General features: G+C 46.3%; 1 protein-coding gene across 1 annotated transcript in view; it reads right to left on the bottom strand.

The window, feature by feature from the left end:
- The window catches only part of LOC146184161 (kelch repeat and BTB domain-containing protein 12-like), a 28,624-nt gene extending 6,508 nt beyond the window's left edge, over positions 1 to 22,116 (bottom strand). The window contains exons 1-4 of the mRNA XM_084608501.1: positions 21,886 to 22,116; positions 18,104 to 18,310; positions 16,531 to 16,739; positions 630 to 868 (exon numbers count right to left, since the gene is read on the bottom strand). Of these exons, the coding sequence (XP_084464627.1) occupies positions 630 to 868; positions 16,531 to 16,739; positions 18,104 to 18,310; positions 21,886 to 22,116 (886 nt within the window). The remainder of the gene's footprint in view (positions 1 to 629; positions 869 to 16,530; positions 16,740 to 18,103; positions 18,311 to 21,885) is intronic.
- Positions 22,117 to 22,359: the final 243 nt, after the last annotated feature.

Raw genomic sequence — 22,359 nt, 5'->3', positions numbered from 1 at the left:
CTGCTATGATTCACACGTATTTGACTTCAGATCTCAGGAGAATTTCTCGTAGTGGGCCTAGATGTTCAGTTCGTCGCAGGTGTACCAGATGCAATTCATGTCTTGAATGAGCGTACCTCAAGTGAAACGTTGGCGGCTACAAGAAGGCTAAAACATCTGAGGCTACAAAAGCGCTCGAAGCATGCACATAAACGCTAATTTTCAATCGATGTCAATAGCGTGATTGTACTAATATAGAAAACAGCTATTTTCTTGAGCTTTTCTCTTACTGCATCTACATTTACGCTGGCGACCTTTTGAAACCTTTCAAGACTGACGTTTTAGACCGTGTACTCCTCATGCTTTTCGTTAGGTAGTATAAGTAGGTAGTATGAGTATGGCACGGCATGTATTGAGTGGCCGATTTCACCTATTACTTGTTTGAACAGGGCCATTCACTATTAGGTAACCGAGAGGAGAGACAAGTTCCTCAAAGAAGGAATACCCGTGAGGGCTTTGTGAGAGGCACTAATAAGACAGGATGATAAATTTCCTTCAAATTCAACACAGACCGTGTTGTTGAAGATTTGCAGAAAATTCAAATTATGCGATCAAGCTGCTGAGATTCAGTGGCTGGATGTGCAACGCACCTCTGATTCGTACCCAGCGTTCAGTATTTCTGCTGGGCACAGCTCCAACGTCGTCACTCGCGGAGACCAGTGAGCCAAGCGCTATGCACACCTGCAGTTCGATGTCATCGCAGCGCAGCAGCAGAAGTAGGCTGGCCGAACACTTGCAGGGTCCTCTGCGCAGGTCTCCGCGCACTGTCGCGCGGTATGCTCTGGTCTTCGCAAAGGTCGGACACAGCTCTCGGAACATGATAATTGTCCTGCGAAACACCACCTTCGTACAGTCACACCTTGGACTTAATTACCTGAATCCAGCCAAAAAATCAGCAAAGGCAAATAAACAGCCATTGGGAAAAGACATGTTGACGGTCGTGGCTGACAGATGACCTTCGGTGATATTCTCGGCTTTTATTTTTGTCCCTTAAGCCATTTTGTTTATCTAGTCATGAGCCATAATTTCAGTAATAGGCATTCTGGGCAGCTCGTGCCGGTGTGGACAAAACTAAACAGAGGACGCAATTTCCTTCTGAACCTTTTTACGCGTTGTATAATTGAAACTGGCAGTCCTGGTATGTGCGAACCGGTTGTAGAACATTTTCACTTGGACAGTTATTTTTTTATCTCCAGTGCAGAAGACGTGATTTTAATTTGAACGAAAAATCGTGCTCCGATTACTTATGTCTGCACCTCTATGTGCTCATGAATAAAATGGAGGCTCTATATCCGCCTCACGTAAAGTATCTGGACAGACAGTTGGCAAATCGGGAGAAAATGTACCGCCTAAAATTTAGTCGAATTCGCCTTCCTGGAAATAAGGACCCTTACTACGTGAAATGGTGCTCGAAACACTGGAAGTGACAGGTGAATATTTCTTCCTAGGATAAAGAGTAACAGCAGATCCGGACACTGAACGAGAAGTAACTAGAATAATAAGATTGCAGTGAAGCCCATTTGGCTTCTGTTCACATATTCTGCTCAATATCTCTCAAGAGAAAAGTATGTAACAGTTGCATCTTATCTGTGCGGTCTTAATGGGGCTCAAACGTGGAGCGTAAAGGAAAAGGTTCAGCTTAATTTGAGGACGGCGCAGGGAGCTATGAAACGGGAAAGGGTAACTGTAGCGTTAATAGTGCAGAGTAGGACAGAGAAAGAATTAGAGTTAATGCCATTCTAAACGAAATCAAGAAGAAATGTGCAGGGCCAGGACATCTGTTGCGAAACAAAAAGGATAATCAATGATGGCTAAGATAACAAATTGGATTCCAAGGAAAGGAAGGCATAGCAGGTGTATGAAGAATATAAGGTGGGCGGGTGAGGTTAAGACATTTGCCGGGCTAAGTGGACGCAACTAGCACGAGACCGGTATCATGATATCTTTCTAGGAGTATGAGAAAGGCTTCACCAGGAATTAGGCACAGTCCGGCTGATTATGATGAACGGCGTTTCATAATCAGAATTCCACAAGACCCGTTTCAAGAGGCAAGCAATCAGTACCAATCGTCTTTCGCCGATACGAAAAGATTACTTCAAGCTCAAGTAAAGTTTGTCAGGCTAATTGGTTCACAATTCGATACAAGAAAATAGTTGCGCTACAGAGACAAGGAAAAAGAGGCAAGACCGACAGCAACTCAGAATAACAATTTTATTTCCTCAAGAAATCTAACGCTCGGGAACAAAAAGCGCCAAGTTATCAACACGGAAGAAAAACACTCACGGCAAGGAAGATAGCTTGAAGCTTAGCCAGCCCATTAAGTAAGCTCAAATCAATAAAGTCATTCAATCTCATGAATGACCAGACACAACCATCAAAGAAAGGATTGCTATTAGGTGCAATTAAAGACGAGTAAAGCAGGCGAAAACAAACAGCAAACAACAAAGGCAAAATATGACACCATCTTCTAGCTGCGTCCAGGAAAAAATGTCAATGGCTTAGCTCGGCTATGCCAGTATGTACGGAACGAGAGGTACGTTTCTCTGGCTGAGCTTGTTGTCATGTATGATTAGAAATGAGAGTCCTACTCTAAGAGGCCATCACTAATCTCGCCCTTTGTATGTTCTCAATTTTTATAACCCCCTATAGAATACAGGTACACACATCCTTTATTTATTTTGCTTTACAGAGGCGAAGACTGCCCGATCACCTGAGAAGTAGCATGCAGCGATCTTGGTTTTTTTTTTATACAGTATTTCGATTTGGCAATCTCTAAACGCAGTCTCGTACAATGGATTACTCATCGGTGTCAAGTACATCTGAAGCAACAGTCTCTCCTAAACACTACACATCACCTCAGTACCAATCGAACACTCTTTATCCAATGGCTTGACTTTACCCTCGCAGCGCAACGTCATTATCATTCTAGAATCGCGCGCTGTTAAAGGTATTCCGGGCTGCCGGGCCCTGTATGCAGCACCTGTCAGCGATTGTGCCCCATTAGTTAGCACTTATATTCGTCGGGACCTACTCTATGAGGCCATCAATAATCTCGCCCTTTGTTCTCAATTTTTACAACCCCCTATAGAGTATAGGTTTTTAAACCGCTCAAGCACTTTACTCTAAGGTTATTTCGAGACTGCAACTTTTTGATAGGTGGGGACATTAATTCTCCGCACGTTATTTGAGGTTACCAACATACCTTCCAACCTTGCTGCATACCTCATTACGCATTAAACGAAGTTCAGTTAACTTTTATAATACCCCAAACTTCATTGCTCGGGAAGGGGACAGGCACCAACAATCCACCATGCCCGACCTCACAATGGGCCGCGAACGGCGAGATGTCACCCGGAAGGTTACAGATGAAAAACTGCTCAGCGACCATTGCACCATTCAAATCACTGTCCCTAGCCGTAGCCGTTCGCGTAAACGTAAAATTTCCCACACAAAGGGGAATACCTTTCACACTATTCACAACACCTATCATACTACTGGCAGTCTGCAGAGCTGTACAAAAGCACTCAAGCAGGCCCACAAATAGGCTAAGCAGGAGAGTTCCAATTCCGCCCCCTCAGATAATCCGGACCCTTACCATGTACGCATTGGAAAGAGGCGGAAACGACTCTCGCGCACCCTTCGCACTCAACCCAACAATTCTCGCCTGTCTGAGCGTGTCACGGAATTGACGCGATAGGCTAAAGAACACTGCGTTGCAGTTGACACGAATTAATGGAACAATACTTCTAACGCCATCAATGGCACTCTAAATAAAAAAGAACCTGGCACTTACTCAGACAACTCCTCGGGCCTCAACTGGCTCCTGTTCTCACTAGCGGGCACGCTCTTTGCAATTTTTGGCGGATGGCTTAAACCCACTCCGCGATCTCTGCATTCCTCCTCTCCTACCTAGTCTTTATCCTCCTTGGCTTTACTTGTTGTGGTCCAAAGATTCATGGCTACCTCACTGCATTACTCCGCGAGCGCATGGCCAAGTTCCGTCTCAATGATTCTCTACCTGATCCTTTAGCCCTCACAAGTGGTACTCCTCAGGGCGCTATTCTCTCACCCATCCTTAACCTTCGAATGGCTCCCCTATCTGGTATTCAAGCGTCTATCCCAAACCTAACATATGCATTTTATGCAGGCGACCTTACTCTTTGGTGCACATCTTAGTCTCCTGGGGCAGTAGAGGAGACCCCACGGCAAGGTTTCGATACAGTCGTTAGTTATCTTGACAAATAGAGCTAATTCCCGCACCTGAAGAATGCGAATTGCTGCTGATTGAAAAATCTCGCTATGAACGCCAACATAAATAGCCATTCAAACTCACAATGATAGGTCACCCCATCTCTCGCGTATCTTCCTGTCGGATCTTTGGACTTCATATCCATGAGTCAACTAATCAGGCCAATGTATCTACAACCGTTAAAGTTTGTAATCAGCTTACGCATCCAGTTCGCCGCATTGTCAATAAGCATGCCGGGCTTCGAGTGGGTCAACCCAGGAAGCTTGTTCATGCATAAGTCCTCAGCAAAATTTTATATATAGTTCCATACCTTACTGTAACATGTAGCCGAAGACATTACATATAGAAAGACATTAGACAAGGCTTCCTTTAACGTCCCTGTAGTACATACGTCCACAGAGCGCCTATACTCTACGGGGCTGTTCTTGCCAATAGGACACCTCATACAAAATCATTGAGACCGGCAAATGGCACGTATTTCTAGCACCAAACACGGACGTTGGATACTATAGCAAGTTGCACTTAAACCTATCGACCTCTCTCTAATTACCCCTCCTTCCTCGCTCCCAGATAACCTCAATGTAACCCCCCTTCAAAAAACGTTGCACCCTATATACTACCCCAGGCAGACGTTCCGCTCACATTTGCAATCATGTACAACCTCCTGATTCCACTATCGCCCACACAGGTGCATCACGAACTAACGTCGGAGCGGCTGCTAACTCAAATGAGAACTGCAACGAGGCTGTGACGCATACCATCGGGCATTACATAGATCCTCCTCCTACAGCGACTCTCGAGACTCTGCCAATATATTCAAGACCTCGCAGAAGCACCCCCTAACCCTACAGGTTATACCATATACACTGATTCAATACAGGCTATACGCGCCAATCATGCACGTTGAATTCCGGAAGAACGGCAGGATTATCTGCACAGAGCTCTCACGAAACTATGTCCCAATACTGTAACACTGAGGTGGATTCCTGGTCACGCTGGAATCGCAGGCAATGAGGTAGCGCATCGCCTCGCCCGCGAATTCCAACACCAGGCGCCCGGGATTCCCTGGCCTTATCCACCCGCGTGGGACACTACTCTTCACTACAAAAAAGGAATCATCATCGACTATGACAACATTGGAGACTCTTCGTACACTTCCTATTCCTGATAAATCTCCCACTACCACCCAAATACGCATTCTAAGACGCATACAACTAAATCTACTGTTTAAACCTGCCCGATCGTTTCTATTCCGAATCAGACATTCCTCCACATGCCTAAATTGTTCTGAACGCTAATAAAACTTGGAGCATTGCATGTTTCCATGCCATGTCGCAATTTAATCTCCTCACTTTCCAAACACTCCTCCCTCTGCGTGGTGGGCTTGGTTAGCCTCTGACCAGCTAAAAGATGAGTTGGCCTTGGTGACCGTGGCCCAGGACATCCTTGACTCTTAGTTATGCGGTAAAATGCTTTCCACCTCCTCCTCCTGTGTCCAAACGGACTGCTCGCAATGTTTGTGTCAAATGTTCTGCGCGTAGATGCATTTTCGGAACTTCAAATGATCAGCCACCCGACGTGCCTTCACATCCACTTCTGTTGGTTCCCATTGACTGAACTCTTCCATACGCCCCATCTCGACTGCTATGCGGTTCATTGCTTTCGGCAGTCTGACATCCCCCTTTGGCAAGCCGTTCCTCTCTGTTCGCACGTCTCCGCTGCGCTCTTCGCCTTCTTACGCACATTCTCTCTATGCTGCTATGCGCTGCTTTTGAAGCTCTGACGGCGGTTGCGTTTCTATGGAGACGAAACGGAGAAGCGTCTGTGCGCTGTGCGATGTCAGCGCAAGCTCACCAGGTGGTCGAAATTATTCCGTAGCCCTCTACTACGGCTCCTATTTCTCTTTTTTCGCTTTCTGTCCAACCTTCCTCCTTACCTTACAGCATGACTCATGTGTCCACAGAGCAAGTTTAACATTCTGCACCTTCCTATTCCTGAGAACATATTTATTATCATGAGGCTCTGCATTCTGACATCTCCGCTTGCAAGACATCATTCCCTTTGTTCGGTTGTCTCTGCTGCTCTGAGTATTGGTGTCTCCACTTGGCAAGACGCTCGTCTCTTTGTTCGGGCGTCTTTGCTGCGTCGGCAGTGGAGTCGGTACGTGGCCGCGGCGAACTCTGACGTCGTGCGGAGCACACGTGTTGCTCCTCTCCGGCTTTCCGCATGCCCACAAGTGGCCTCTCTCACACAGAGTGAAATGCTCGGTTAGGTAGTGTAGTGTAGCTCTCGTTACAAAACATTGAAAAACTGGGGGGGGGGGGTTTAAGCATGGTTTGAATCAAGTCATAGAAGGAGAGCTGTATCTTGCTGCGATAGCCTCTAGCTTCAATCTCTAGCTTTTTTTTAATTTTTATTTATTTAGGTTTTTGGGAAAACCTACATTTACCTAAGTGAACATCAATTTTGCACATTTTTTCTAGTATATTGTATATACGTTTAGAAGAATGGAAAGCGCCAACATCTGGTTTAGTCTTGCAACATTGTTAAGCGTGAGAACCTCCGTGACGCTTACGACTTTTTTCTTTGGTTCACATGAAGGGAAAGACGCAGTATCGGTCACACTTGCTTCTGTCGACATCTAAATCGCGCCGTAAAGGAAAGGAGGAAGGTGGGAGCGAAAGTGAAAAGCGAAAGACTAGCTGTAGTGGAGGGCTACGGAGTAATTTAAACAACCTGGGAGTCATTAGCAAGAGCTGACATCGCATAGCACACGGACGCCTCTTACGTTCGTCTCAATTTAAACGCCGCCGCAGTGGTCGGGATCGCTGACGAATCGTGAATTATGTTTTGTGAATAAGGAGCCTTATACCTTTGAGTCGATGCCACGTAATTGCGGACACCTACACCTAATCAGGTCTAGATCAGTTTTCATATTTTCTATTGTATATTGTACATTAGTTGATAAGAAAGGAAGGGGGAAGTTATCTGTCTTTGACCTTCAAGGCTGTTCAAGGTGACATCGCAAAACCCAGAGCTGCGTATCTGTTAATGTTTGGTTCACAAGGGAAAGGCCAGTATCTGTCAAACTTCTTCTGTGGGCACTTCATCCGCGCCGTAAGGGAAGAGAGCCAGGTAGAAGTGAAAGCGGGAAGAAGGGAATTGTTGCCCGGCCGCGTCGGTGCTGTGGTAAGACGACTGTCTACTCTGTCGGAGTACCCAGGTTCACTCCCGAACGCCGGCGGCTGTGTTTCGATGGCGAAACAAGTATGACAAATACTAGCCCCTTTTCCTTTCGTGAAGCGATTTTATCAATATTGTTGGTATTAGGGCGAAGGCCTTTATAGCCTCATCGTTGTCAGCAAAAGTGTCACACTTTTGCGGCGGCTCTGTTTGGTCGAGACGAGATGACGTCATGGAGGTCTCGCCATATCACTCAGCACCACAGTATGCGCGAACGTGTGCCTTATATGGCCATCTACTAATCAATTTATAATTAGTAATAATTGACTAGTTATATAATTATTACTGATAGATAGCAGTTGCGCAATAAACCATATACTTTCCTATTTACTGAACACTAATTGCTAATTATTTGCTTATTACTAAAGAGTGACAGTTTCGTAACGAGTAATTATTACTAATTGTAGCCATGCAACCCGGACTACAGTATGCGCGAATGCGTGCCTTTTAAGGTCATAAGCCCATCAATGCCAAGTTACTAATTATTTGCTAATTCCTATTTTATAAATAATTATAAGAAATTATTTATTATTTAAATTTATTTCATTATTCATTGATGACATATGGAACAATAATTTATTTTTTACTAATTATGTACATAATGATTGATGGCAAATAAACTATAATTACTAATCAGTGACAGTTGAGTAATTACTTAAATAAATACTAAATAACGCTGCGCACCCGGTAAAATCGCGTAGCAGAATGCACCACTCAGGCTTTCAACTTTCATCACTTTAGTCGCCAAAGTGTCGTCGAATTTTTATCAGAAAGGAGTGCACTACACACGGACGCCTCTCTGTTTCTCCTTCATCAAAACGCAGTAGCCCAGCACAGTAGTAGGGCATTCTAACATTTGAGTGGATGCCATGTAGTTGTGAGCACCTATACCTAACCAGGCCTTACAAGCATTTCAACAACGGTGCAATTACTGCCTTTCCATTTAAGTTAGGTTTTAGTTAAAAGGAGGCACTATATACATTTGGGAGGAACACCAAGAAATCGTTTACACCCACAGTTATTTAGCTCAAGGTCATACGAAGGGCAAATTTAGTGTCACGCGAAGACCTGCAATACTATACGCACTGGAGGTTTCGATTTCATTGTAAATTGGCTTATCAAAAAAGGGAAAACGCAGTATCTGTCAATGCGAAAGCGGGCGCTACGCTGAAGGCTCGTACCAGCTGCCGTAGTGAAGCTTTCGATTCAAAAGGCACCAGGTCACACCAGCACAAACCGTGCGGCTCAGAAAAGCCTCAGCAGAAGCAATAAATAGAGAGCACTATGCCGAAGGCTCGTAGTAGCTGCAGTATTGAAGCTTTCGTTTCACGTGCGGAGCAGAAAATCCTTTCATCATCATCATCATCATCATCATCAGCCTGATTATACCCACTGCAGGGCGAAGGCCTCTCCCATATTTCTCCACTTAACCCGGTTCTGTGCTAGCTGCATCCACTTGACCCCTGTGAACCTCTTAATCTCATCCGCCCACCTAACTTTCTGCCGCCCCCTGCTACGCTTTCCTTCCCTTGGAATCCAGTTTGTCACCCTCAGCGACCATCGGTTATCCTCTCTTCGCACTACATGTCCTGCCCATGCCCATTTCTTCTTCTTAATTTCTACTAGAATGTCAGTAACTTGAGTTATTTCTCTGACCCACTCTGCACGCTTTCTATCTCTTAATGTTACCCCTACCATTTTTCGTTCCATAGCCCTCTGGGTTGTCCTCAACTTAAGTAGAACTCTCCTGGTTAGCCTCCACGTTTCAGCCCCATAGGTGAGTATAGGCAAGATGCAACTGTTGTATACTTTCCTCTTGAGCGATACCGGTAAGCTACTAGTCATAATCTGCGAGTGCTTGCCAAATGCGCTCCATCCCAATCTTATTCTTCTTGATATTTCCTTTTCATGGTCCGGATCTGCGGTTACTACCTGTCCTAAGTAGACATATTCGCCTACTACTTCCAGTATTTCGCTACCTAATGTAAACTGCTGTTCCTTCCCGAGGCTGTTGAACATTACCTTAGTCTTCGGCATATTGATTTTCAAGCCTACCTTTCTACTTTTCCTGTCTAGGTCATCAATCATTATTTGCAGTTCATCCCCTGAGTTGCTTAGCAAGGCAATGTCATCAGCAAATCGCAGATTACTGAGGTATTCTCCATCTACCCTTATCCCTAACTGCTCCCGTTCGAAGTCTCTGAATACTCCCTCTAAACAAGCTGTGAATAGTACTGGGGAGATTGTATCTCCTTGCCTAACACCTTTCTTTATGGGAATTTTGTTACTTTCTTTATGCAGAACTATGGTTGCTGTGCAGCCACTATATATATCTTCCAGCACTTTCACGTACGGCTCATCTACCCCCTGATTTCGCAATGCCTGCATCACCGCCGAGGTTTCAACTGAGACAAATGCTTTCTCATAATCAATGAATGCTATGTATAAGGGCTGGTTATATTCCGAGCATTTTTCTATCACCTGATTGATGGTATGGATATGATCGATAGTAGAGTACCGTTTCCGAAACCCTGCTTGATCCTTTGCTTGATTGCAGTCTAAGGTTGTCCTGATTCTATTAGCGACTACCTTAGTAAATACCTTATACGTAACAGACAGTAAGCTTATTGGTCTGTAATTTTAAGGTCCTTAGAGTCCCCTTTCTTGTGAATGAGGATGATGTTTGCATTCTTCCATGGTTCCGGTACCGTCGATGGCACCAGGCACTGCGTATACAGGGTGGCCAGTTTTTCTAGCACGATATCCCCCCCGTCCTTCAGCAAATCTGAGGATGACGACATTACCCTGGAGACAAGGAACAATAATTTCAGAGATATCATTACTGAGTGCGCGGTAGAAGTAGGCGGTAGGATAGTTAGAGAGGATACCGGTAAGCTGTCTAAGGAGACGAAAGATTTGATTAAGAAACGCCAGAGTATGAAAGCTTCCAATCCAACATACCAGATCGAATTGGCCGCGATATCAAAGCTAATCAATAAGCGCAAGGTGGCCGATATAAGGAAGTATAAAATGGAGAAAATTGAGCATGCTGTAAAGAACGGTGGAAGCCTTAAAGCGGTAAAGAAGAAATTGGGCACAGGCAAAAACCAGATGTATGTGATAAGGGACAAGGCGGGCAACGTCATCACTAATATGGAAAAGATAGTCAAAGTAGCTGAGGAGTTCTATACAGATCTGTACAGTAGCCAAAGTAGTCAGGCCCGTAATGAGATTGGCGGTAGGGAAAAACAGTCAGACGTTCCACCAGTGACGAAGGACGAGGTCAAGAAAGCACTAGAAACTATGAAAAGGGGGAAATCAGCTGGAGAGGATCAGATAACTACAGAAAATCCTTTAAAAAGCATTATTCAAACAATAATTGCATTTTGCATTTGCAAGCGTTCTATTCCTTGTTGGATAAAGACTTTTCGTCTATGGAAGGTCATGTGTAGCTTCTGCTTTGGCCTGCTTTGGTGATGTGTCTTCCGTTCGTGTTTGTCTTTATTTTAATGCGCTTGTTCTGTTTTTGAAAAAGATCGTTTTTCTGTCAGCTCTCGTGAAGGTCTGGCTTTTCATCGGTTCAAAATGCTTGAATGCGCTTGCTTCGCATTCTTTTTCCTTTCTTGACCTATTTTTTTAGGTTTCTATAATTTTTGTTGCGCAAGCAACACTACGCTAGTCGTTGCACAATTACGCGTGGCACAGCGCGGGCCATGCTACGAATATGCGAGGAGCCGCGTGACATCACAGGCAGCAGCTGGTGTGTCAAATGTGCCGTCGCGGCCGCGTCCCCCCTCCCCGGTGATTGATTGATTAAAACATTATTTTCCACCGGTTTAGGAGGCCCTCTACTCCCCGCTCCTGGCACGTAGGCCTGAGGTGCAAGGGCTGGAACCTCCGGGGCAAAGGGCTAGCGAATAAACATCGGTTAATCGCGGCCTCAGCCGCCAAGCGGACGGCTGTTTGCTGGTCAGCGGGGACGTCGCTTCGCAGCAGGGTTTCCCAGGTTTCTCAGACTAAGGGCATTTCCAAAGAATATACTCGAGGGTCCCCCATCGCTTCGCAGGGTTTGCATTTATAATTTTGTTTCTCATCTATCTGGGTGTGAAACTACCAGACAGGTTTTGGAAAGTTTTCGGCTTTTAATCACTGCAGGCTATATCTTCTTTATTATTAAGCTACGATTCGGTGGCGCCATGAGATGACTGCCTAAGCTATAATTTTCGATGACTTCGTTATAGGTTTGCAAGCGCTCCTCCATATCCTGACAGTCGGGCGGCTTCGCGTTTGCCCGGAAGTAGAGATATCGCGCTAAATCATGGGCCGCTTCGTTGCCTGGGACGGATGTGTGTGCTGTGGCCCAAATTAGAGTGATTTTGCGATCGATTTTAACTCCAGCGGATAGAAGGCGGGCGGCTTCTTTCGAGACCCTGCCTTTTCCGATATTTCAGATAGCAGTTTTACTGCCGCGAAAGATCAATCTTGCCTTTGTTCCGACGCAAGCGAGCATTATTGCAACGTCTTCAACCGTGTCTATGTTTCTGCTCCGGAAGGTGGCAGAGACGACCGGTGCGGAAATTAAGAAGAAATGGACATGGACAGGACATATAGTGCGAAGAAAAGATAACTGATGGCCGCTCAGGGTACCAAACTGGATTCCAACGGAAGGAAAGCGTGGCAGGGAGCGGCAGAAAGTTATGTGGGCGGAAGAAGTTAAGAAGTTTGCAGGGGTCAAGTGGATGCAGCTGGCACAGAACCGGGTGAATTGGAGAAATATGGAAAAGGCCTTCGCCCTGCAGTGTGTATAGTCCGGCTGATGATGATGATGATGATGATGATGATGATGATGATGATGATAAAAGATCAATCTTGCCTTCGTTCCGACGCCAGCGAGCGTTATAGCAACGTCTTCAACCATGTCCATGTTTCTTTTCCGGACGGTGGCAGAGACGACTGGTGAGCAGCTACCATCGACTACCGCGGCGACTGGCGTCCCCAATCGGCCGCTTCCAGTATATACGTAGGCTACTTCTTTTACTCTGAATCCTTTCTCTCTTTTAACCAGTGCTCCTGGTTCCTTTTCTCTTCTCTCCTTGTGGTATTCTGGGTGCATGTTGCTAGGGAGAGGAGCGACAATCATGTTCTCGCGACATTGAAGCGGCAGGGCAACCTTGTCGGCTGCGCCCCTATCTGCTTTTCGACCCACCCATTCTAAAATGGTTCGACCCGTGCTTAGCCTACTTAATCTCTCATGTTGGGCGATTGTCACCGCTTCAACAAGTTCCGTCCAGCTGTTATGCACGCCCATTTCGAGCAGGCGTTCCGTAGATGTGGACCCAGAGCCCTCTTGACGCAACGCATGATGAGCGCGTCTATCTTGTCTTTTCCATTGGTCCTGATGTTGAGAACGGTGAAGCATAGCATATTTGGCTGATTCTGTACGCTTTTTATCCGCCTTATCAGGCATCTGCCTTTGAGTGCAGTCCTACTAAATATCCCTGTTACCTGCGTCGCGTATGTGTGAGTTTTTTTTACAGTTCCGTCGTTAGACCCGTCCTCTTGAATAAGAAATCCGAGGAATCTGTTTTGCTGGACTTTTCGTACGGTTTTGCCGTCGACCTTAATTTCGAAGTTATAGTCGCACTTGTATCTCATTGATTTTTGGCTATATATGAAAAGATCGGAATTTTGCAGGGAGCACGCGAGACCCCTTTCGGCCGCGTAGGACACAACGGTGTCCGCCGTCGCCTGTAGGCGTTCTTATGATGCCGTCACTGCCATTGTTAATCCAGAGATTAATGTCATCGGCGTACATATTGAACTTGAGATCTTTTATGACCTTAAGGGTGGCGAGAAGGCCTCTCATCACCACGTTTAAGAGGAAAGGGAGGGCACCGAGCCTTGTGGCATTCCGTTACTGCCCAGGTGGACAGTGGGGGATCCTAGATCCTGAAATTTTAGTTTCAATCTCCTCTTTGTCAGGAGATATCCCTTATGTAATAATATGTCCTCTCGCTGATTCTTAAGTCCCACAGTCCCGCGAGAACTGCCTGGTGTTCTACTTTCTCAAATGCTTTTGTTAGATCTAGTGCTAAAATTACCTTCGCGCCTCTGGATTTTGAGTCAGTGATATCGTGTTATAAACGAAGCATCAGGTCCTGCGTGCACAGGTCCTGTCGGAACCCGACCATCTCGTGCGGCCACAGGTCGCTTTGCTCCATGATGTTTGTTAGCCTTGTTTGGATTACGCGTTCCATGAGTTTTCCAGTGCATGAGGTTAGAGAAACCGGTCTGAGGTTTTCCAATTTCTGAATTTTCGGTGGTTTGCCTGGATTTGAAATGAGCACAACGTTTGCAGTTTTCCACTGCTGGGGGAGAAGACCGCTATCCATGCTTCTTGAATGTAGTTGGTGAGTTCCGTTATAGAGGAGTCGTCTAGGTTTCTTAGCATTTTCTTTATTATCCCATCGGGGCCGGGGACCGATCGCGTCTTTAAGCTGCGCATCGCTCTTTCCGTCCGGAGAAGGAGAGCGCGGCCGCCGCTCAGCGGCGCAGAAGAGCGGAGAGTGAGCCATGTAGCTGTTGCTTTCGCAACTCAACTAGCTTTCACCAGAACTAAACCACTGCCAACTTTTTTGGTGTTTTTATGACTCTTTTTAGTTTTATTCTGACTTCGTTCCTCTTTCTGTCTATATTTTAATTCTGGAGAGGCTTTTCTCAGCTATACGGTTTTCTCTGGTATAACGTGGTGCCTTTTGAAATATTTTTCTTTCACCCAGAAGGAGACGTTGTTTTGTTTTACCTTTGTAGTTTTTTCCGGTTGTGACCTGCCATACTGATCGGCAATCGTGCCTGATAGCATTCTCCTTTTTAAAGATTGTCTCTGGTAATTTGTGAGATTGATTGATTTTATAAATTTGTCTGTACTTAACAGGTCCAGCCAGTTTAAGGTCTTCCTTCCATGAAATGTTTTTATTTCCTTTTGATGTTGTTACGAGGTGGCATGTCAATGAAAACAGGATAACAGAGGAAAGATAGAAGATGTTCGATGGCCGTGAGATGACGTTTACCGAATCCTTGCGGGCATAGCGCGAGAGCTCCTGTCTGCGCCATTGCCCGCTTCTTTCTCCTCTGTAACATTGCCAGGGGCCAGCGAGCGATTGGAAGTTTGCCTATGTTGATGAGACCATAGCATAACGACGGGCGTGTCTGTATGGCTGAAGAACAAGATGAAGAGAAGGAGAAGATGAAGATTCCCGATGAAGCTTACCCAGGCCGCTGTCGGGCGACAGGTTGTCAAGACCCGATTACGGAGGCCAAGGCACGTACCGGATGGCATAGGCAGGTGAATATGTTTTCAAGTTAAGCGGCATCTTGGGTCGTGGTGCCTTTGATCGGCACGTCTGGTCAGTCGAGTCACGCATGGTCGTCCGGTTCTCGCGTTGTGTCTTGTGGTCATGTGTGGCGTCTCGGGAGTCTTGTGTCGTGTGTTGTGTTGTGTGGTCGGAGCGGAGGTTGGGGCGGAGAAACGGCAAGGTCTTTCTTGCTGGGCCCTACAGGCTGGGGAATCAGCCATGATATGCTTCCTAACCTTCTGCCGACGACACAAGAAGTTTTCAGGGCGCCGAAGCTCGGGGCCAGGATGAGGGGTAACAATGGCATAACTGGAACCTCCAACCAAGTTTACTGGTGGGCAAGCCGATGAAAACAGGATAACAGAGGACAGAGAGAAGATGTTCTATGACCGTGAGATGACGTTTACTGAATCGCTGCGGGCCTAGAGCAAGCGCTCCTGATCGCGCCAATGCCCGCTTCTTCCTGGTCTGTAGAAATATTTTGTACATGTGCCGGTTTCCTTCAACAAATAATTTGTAGCTGACATCAGTTATATATGCCTCGAATTGCTCGACGAAATCAACTTGTAAGTGTGCGTTTGTGGGCGTCTTGCCTCCTCTTGATCTTTTTCTACATACCGCCACTCTTTTGCAAGCTGGCGATTTCTGCTTACTATTCCATCAATTCTAACTGCGTCGATTTTGGACTAAGGCAAACATTTTCAGCCACTGACGTCAATGTCAGTAGCAGTCTTCCTTGTGCATACAGGATCAAATTATAGCAAGAATGTCTGTTTTTTGGAAGCGATGCTTCTTTGACGAGGCTCGCCGCACTCCGGCTCGGGCCATGTGCCCAGCGCAACGGAGCCTGCGCCTCCTCACGTGGAAGTATCTTTGTGATCAAGTACCTGCAGATGGGGAAGCGCCATTTCTTCGGCGGTGGCACGGGCGTTATTTTGTTGAAAGGGACGGCAGGCTGGTGAGGCTAGTCTTGAAGAATTAGCTGGCCCTCTAGATTTTGTGCACTGTTTAGAGAAATGAGGCAATTTGTTCAGCTATGTCTCTGCTGGCCTCCAGTAAGAGGGATAAGGTGACGAAGTGCTTGTTTTATGAGAGGACTCTGAACAGAGCTCCTACCAAAGGTACGGCTTCAACTAATTTTGGTTCTGAAGTGCTTACAAGTGCTTTGAAGTATATTACTTTGCTATAAATCACGGACTGAAGGCTCCTTTGGAATGTACGTTCATCGATTTGTCGTTTGTAAGTGTTAATAAGCTTTCTCTTTCTGTATCCGTTCAAATATTCTAAATTTCACGGAAGAGAAGTTTGTTTTGCTTATGAGGTTGAATTCTCCATTGCAGTTCAGCTATTTGAGGCGCCCTAGTGAAGTACATGCACATGGCATTTTGCTGCCATCAAAAAGGAGGCGCCGCGGTCAGTATGGAACCCAGGTGCTCCCGTCAGTACAGGAGAGGTCCTTAACCGCTGATACATCGCAGACTGACAGTGCTGTTTTAAGGTTCAGCTGAGCTTGTTTGCTCGCTTTTGTGCTGCAATGCAAACAGCAGTTGAGTAGATGCTATCAGAAAAGCGCAAAGTCACATTTACTTCCGATGGCGTGCAGCGCGCTTTAGTAGTGATGCGCCCACGGAACGTGTCACTCACGTTTCTGAGCAGAGGCCGATGCGCGGGCACTGCAGCAGGAAAGGCAGGCTGTCTTCCAGCTCTGCTGCGGACATCCGGCTTCGCGTGAACCAGCGGCGGATGGCGTACAACAAGTCGACCTCGTCGCGCACGTTGAGTTCGCTCGAGGAAAATAGCTCGACGACCAGCGGAGCCGGAACCTCTTGAAACTCGCTGCTCCTACGCCACGCCTGCACAAACCACACAAAAGGCGGGGTGCGCTGCATAATTCCGAAGGCGCCAGATTATATTAATTGCCGATAACCTGGCTATCTGGGTCAGCAATAAATGCGTAAAAGCAAGAGCAAAGTTCATTCAATTTTGTGGAAAGGTCTGCAAGGAAAATTTTACAGGAGGGGTGGGATTATAGAACGATATTATTTCAGATATGGATAGTTTTCGGCAGCAAAATTAAAGTGAGCCGGATTGACGACGGTCGCCGCTTCGCGTGGAAGATCATTCATGTATATCGCTTTCATATAAACGGACGGCAGCTTAGAGCATGTAGCATTGGAGAAGGCGGTAAAACATTCTTTGAATATATCATCAGTCAAACAAAAAAAAATGTTTAGCAATAAAAAGGAATGCTAAAAAACAGCCTCTAATCCCTGCTAATATCGTTAACCAGTGATGGATACAGAGGGTTATAGTTAGTATCTTTTGCGACTTTTAAGCTAGTATCTGAAACGCTTTTTTTTTCTGGCGAAAGAACTGTTCACGCTGGCTTTAATAAACCCTCTTCTACAGCTTCCTGCCCAAAATATTAATGATAATGTTCCGCTCAGACCTCTAATACTTCGTACAAAGTGTCACACTCTAAGTAAATTGTAAATAGCATTAATATAATTCCTTGAGTTAGGAACCATATAAGACTGTAAGGAGAAAAGAAATGATTTCATTTCGAAAGTAGAGGTTACGCTTTAATCAGGAGGAAACAATTCTGCAGGCAGTCTTTTACCACAGCTTATATGCGAGATTTCGAAATCGTTAAAATAGTTCGTGAAGGGCTTTATTAGGGGACGTCGCATAATGATTATTACTAATTACACATCACTATGCGCAATGGTTTTCTAAACACTACACCTTAAAGTACGATGGCCCCATGCTTGGTGTAATATGAGTCATGATTACAAGAATAAAAATTATCACTAGAGGTATTATTTTTACGGACTGCTTACCTTATAATAATGTGCTTTCTAAGCGCTGAAGGATGATACGTCGCAGTATATGAGTCATTATATGACTCTGCTCACAAGACCATTAAAGGTCACACGAGTTTGCCTTTCGTTATTCTTGACTACATATTTTCTTACATGCTGTGTGGGATCGTATACCGGCGTAGTGACGTTATCAATATTATGTAACATGGACGGTGAAGGCTCACTATTGGTCATAATTCCTACGCATGAGATAAGCTTTCTACTTTTGACGTAATATACCTATGTATTAGGCGCCTAAGTGTTGCGTTTTAATAAAGTCTTCTACTACTACTACTAATATACCACTACTACTACTACACCTCAACCCATCACAGACCAACTAAGTCTTCGCTCACCGCATCAAATTGCTCGCGTACGAAGGAGAACACGTTGTCGTGGAACCTCGGCCAGTGCTGATCCTGCGCTGGTTGCGCCATGCCGAGGCAGTCGTCGATGTCAATGTTCTTCAGCACGTAGTCCAGGCCCAGGTCGCGCGCCTCATCCATGAGCAGCATGTCGGCCGCCGCCAGCACTTCAGCCACATTGTTGTTGTCAATGCGCAGCTTCACCGATAATAAAAATAGTTCGTTTTACTGCCGTACAAAATTGCCGACGATAACGTCAATTCCTAATGCGAAATTCGAGCGCTGCTCATCACCCGTTTAAGCATGATAAACTGAGGCAAAGACTTCGGGGAAGGTATGTATGTGCAATTTCAGACGTTTTATTTTTCAGACATGTTACTCCTTCAAGACACACTCCACTAACAGTTCTTTATTGTCATAAAGAAAGTTTGAAGTAGGAAAAATAGACGGATACAAGTTCGACTCGCTGCACCAATGCCTTTTTCTTAAATGCGTCTATGCAAGTATTTCGCGAGGTTGTCACAGCCGTGGGAGGCATATCAAGCGAGAAGAACCGGATGTTCTCCCGCATAACTAGTAAGAAATTCCTGTTTGTCTATATATATATATATGTTTTATTTATTTTGGTTTCTGGGGTTTAACATCCCAAAGCGAGTCAGGTTATGAGAGACGCCGTAGTGGAGGTTTCCGGAAAGTTCGACTACCTGGAGTTCTTTAACGTGCACTGACATCGCACAGCACACGGACGCCACTCCGTTTCGCCTCCATCGAAACGCAGCCGCCGAGGCCGGAATTTGACTCCGCTTCATTGGACACAGTCGACTGCTAAAATTGGTGTGGATTGATGGGATGTTAATGCGTGTCGCAAGAAGGGGGGTTCGCAGTGGACGAACAGCGGTGGCTCTGCATTTAGGCTCGGGCGGTGTACATATCGAGATCCGCCGCCACCGATCCAGCAAGGCCGAAACTCGTGCCCCGCGCAATGATTTCCTTTCCTTGGAGCATGTTCGTTGCAGTTGAACTCAACTCATTGCAGTGCTATTAAAAATAATAATAAGTTCACAGGAAGGGAAACGCACATAATCTTTCACAATTGTTTCTGATAATTGGTTTGCGGAAAGGGAAGGCGGTGTACCTGTAACACTTTCTTCGGCAAGTTTGTGTGGAAGGTACAATGTCGCACCTATCGTGCGGCGTTCCTTGGCGCATATTTAAGTGTGGATTGCAGATGGCAACAACGCCAGACAATGACACATCTCGCACAATCTTGCGAACAGATCTTGCGCACGCGAGATTTCGACCATGAGCTAAAAAAGGCCGTTGCGTTAAATCGTGACAGTCTCTGCCTTTCCTTTCCTATAAACGAATACACAAAGTCTGGTGGGTCTGTCCACAAAAATTCACAGGGAATGGAGGCCCAGTGTCTAGATGTAATTTATCTATTTATTTGTGGAACTAGTTACGAGGGAGAATGGCAAGGCTGCGAAGCGGAAGGATGGGTCCCAAAGAGCTTCGATGTAAAAGGCAATGTTTCTTGTTCTGCATCTCGTATATTCGCGAGATTTTTCTGCTGTGCTGTGAAATATCAGTGCACATTGAAAACCCCATTTGATCGATTTATCTGGAGCCTTCCACTACAGCTTCTCTCATAGCATGAGTCGCTTTGGGACGTTAAACCTTCTGAAACCAAGCTAAAATATTCTCTGTCATAGGATAGCAACACAATGGTGCAGTGGTACGAAGCCCGACTACTTTGCCGGAGTATCCGGGCTCGATCACGACCGCCGGAGGGAGCAGGCAGCCCTTGATCAAGAACGGTTAAGGTGAGCTGCGGGCCATACTCCTTCGGGACAACAATGCCTCCACTCTCCTGAGGTGGGACAAAATATAGCCAGTAGAGAGAATTGGGAGACCCTATATCTTATCCCGGATTCTGAGCTCCAGCGGAACATCGTCCATCTGGCGGCGAAGGCTGCTATATACGTCAAGGCTTGGCCGACAGTATTTAACGCGGCAGCCCCGTCTCTAAGGCCTGCGCGCCGCGGGTCGGTGCGGTCGGCTTTTTCTAGGGGCAAATACATTTTTTCCTATCAATCATTCTGTGCTCGCCTGAACGCCCGACCTCACGGCCAAATACGCGAACACCGTATGTCGACTTATTCCTAGACGTGCCAAAACTCAATCACGTGACAATATTTTGGTTGAACTTGAAGCGACCTTAAAATGAGCTTGATGTCCTCGGATTGATCTTGAAAAGATTTTCACTGTTGACTTGGCCTTGAATTTTCTATGCTTTGGCTCGACCACAGGCTATCCAGTGGTTCTTCAAACTGTTAATAATAAGTTTGACGAAGGGTTTTCTGGCGGGCAAGTTGGTGCTGCGCTCTACGTGTGTTAGTGTTTTCTGTCTCAGTCCGTGTTTTTTTCATGCAGTCTAAGTTTGACCTTGCCTGAAACTTGCAGGTCATGGGCAGCGCTCGCCGAAGAGAGCTGCAGACCTCGAACAGTAAAGCTACTGCTTCATGTTTCAAAATCCTCCTCCACTACGAATAAAACTCCTACCCCTCCGATCACCAGCCGAGCACGTTAACATCCTAGGCCACGCCTGGCACGTGAGAGCTATTATTTATTTCTCCTTGTCTAGCGTTTTCGCTGTCTCCATGGCAACACAGGGACACGACGAAGATAGTGTCACCTCAGACTTCAGGAGGTAGCGTATCGCACGTCAGCTGCCGCCAACTATGAATACCAAGTGGGAACGAACGCGCACCTCGCCGCCTAGTGGAGCTACTCCGAATCCGGCACGGAAGAAGCTGCTCTCCTGCACTGTATGATCTGCGGAGTTTTGTGAAAATAGCACTACAATAGGCGCAACTTCAACAGCGTTTTCCTTATAGCTCTTAAGTAGTATTAAGTGCCTCAAGAATTTTAAATTTCGTTTCTTTACGTTGATCTCTGGGAAAAGGAAGCTGTAGTATTTCGCCTTTTGGTGGGCACCTACTCTCAATTAGGCCTTGACCACAACGCGTACACCGCCTGCTCCGCACATTGCACCTGCACTGGGAGGTGCGGTGAGTCACGTGGCATGACGTCACGGACATGGTTCCGCTGAACCGCGTGAAGATAAAACGTTCTATGCCAGATGGCAGAGGTTTGCCATGGACCAGGTACAGCTTCTGCTCTAAAGACGGGTTCCTCCGTCAATACCATTGCCCTAGGCATGCCTCGGGGAAACCTTATTTCTTATAGAGGCAGAACACCCTTTCTACTTGAGCAAGCCCTATGAGTGAGTGACAACTTTATCCCATAGGAGAAAGGGGCAGTGCGGGAGGCATGTCTTACGCTGAGTAGGATACGGTCTTGAAGACCAGATTCTGGACTGCGCAGGGCAGGGCTGCTCCTTTGAATGAATATTGAGTGGTTCGGGTGAGGGGTTGCGAGCACAGCACCCCCGATTTGGTCAAGGCTGGCTCTGGCCGGCAGTAAATGACAAGCCAAGGAGGCATAGATTACTGGCTAATTGAGGTGAAAGAAGGCAGGACTGGGAAATGTGCGAGTCTGAATCTTGCGTTTAGTCACATGCATTGCCATGAATTGTGAGGATGCAGCATTGTAGTACTGTTATTGTTACATTTCACAGAGTTTGGTGAAATTTCCTATAATTCTACGCTCTCTAGGTTTCTATGGTAGCCGCTGGTGAAACCTGATGGCTCAACCTCGTTTTTTTCTTCCTGCCCACATTCTACACTCTTGTTCCCGGCGCGTAGGCTTACCTCGCCCATGTCGTAATAAACAAGGAGTAGGCCGAGGTCAGCTGCCGAGACACCCTTCAGCAGTGGCCATTTGGTGGAACCGTATTCCGGGCCAAGCGCCACCCGAAGGAAAGGCTTTCCCCTGCATAAGAATGATCGGTGGGTGTTGAACGCGGAGCCGTCGGCCGTTCGTAGCAAGACGTCACAAGTCGTGTCACCGCCGGGACCAAGCCGCCGCGAGAAGACAGACATGGTTCCCGAGCGAGTCGAAAGCGCGTCCTGCCAAAGCTATGCACTGTCTTCTTCTTTACTCTAAGTCCGCGAGCTTCGCCTGCAGCATTTAAAATCTTCTTCTGCTGGGCTCCGAACTCTAATATTCCGTCTGGGGATAACTTCGCCAGTGAAGCCAGGTACTGAACCGAGAGGGTAAAAAATGCTTCATAAAGGTAAATAGGTTCATGTTCCTCCGCAGCGTTAAAGATCCGTTTTTGCGTA

This window comes from Amblyomma maculatum, chromosome 7 (assembly GCF_055883805.1).
Source record: "Amblyomma maculatum isolate TAMU_Amacu chromosome 7, ASM5588380v1, whole genome shotgun sequence".
NCBI lineage: Eukaryota > Metazoa > Arthropoda > Arachnida > Ixodida > Ixodidae > Amblyomma > Amblyomma maculatum.
The sequence above is the reverse complement of the archived record's forward strand: the minus strand, read 5'-3'. Positions and strand labels throughout refer to the sequence as shown.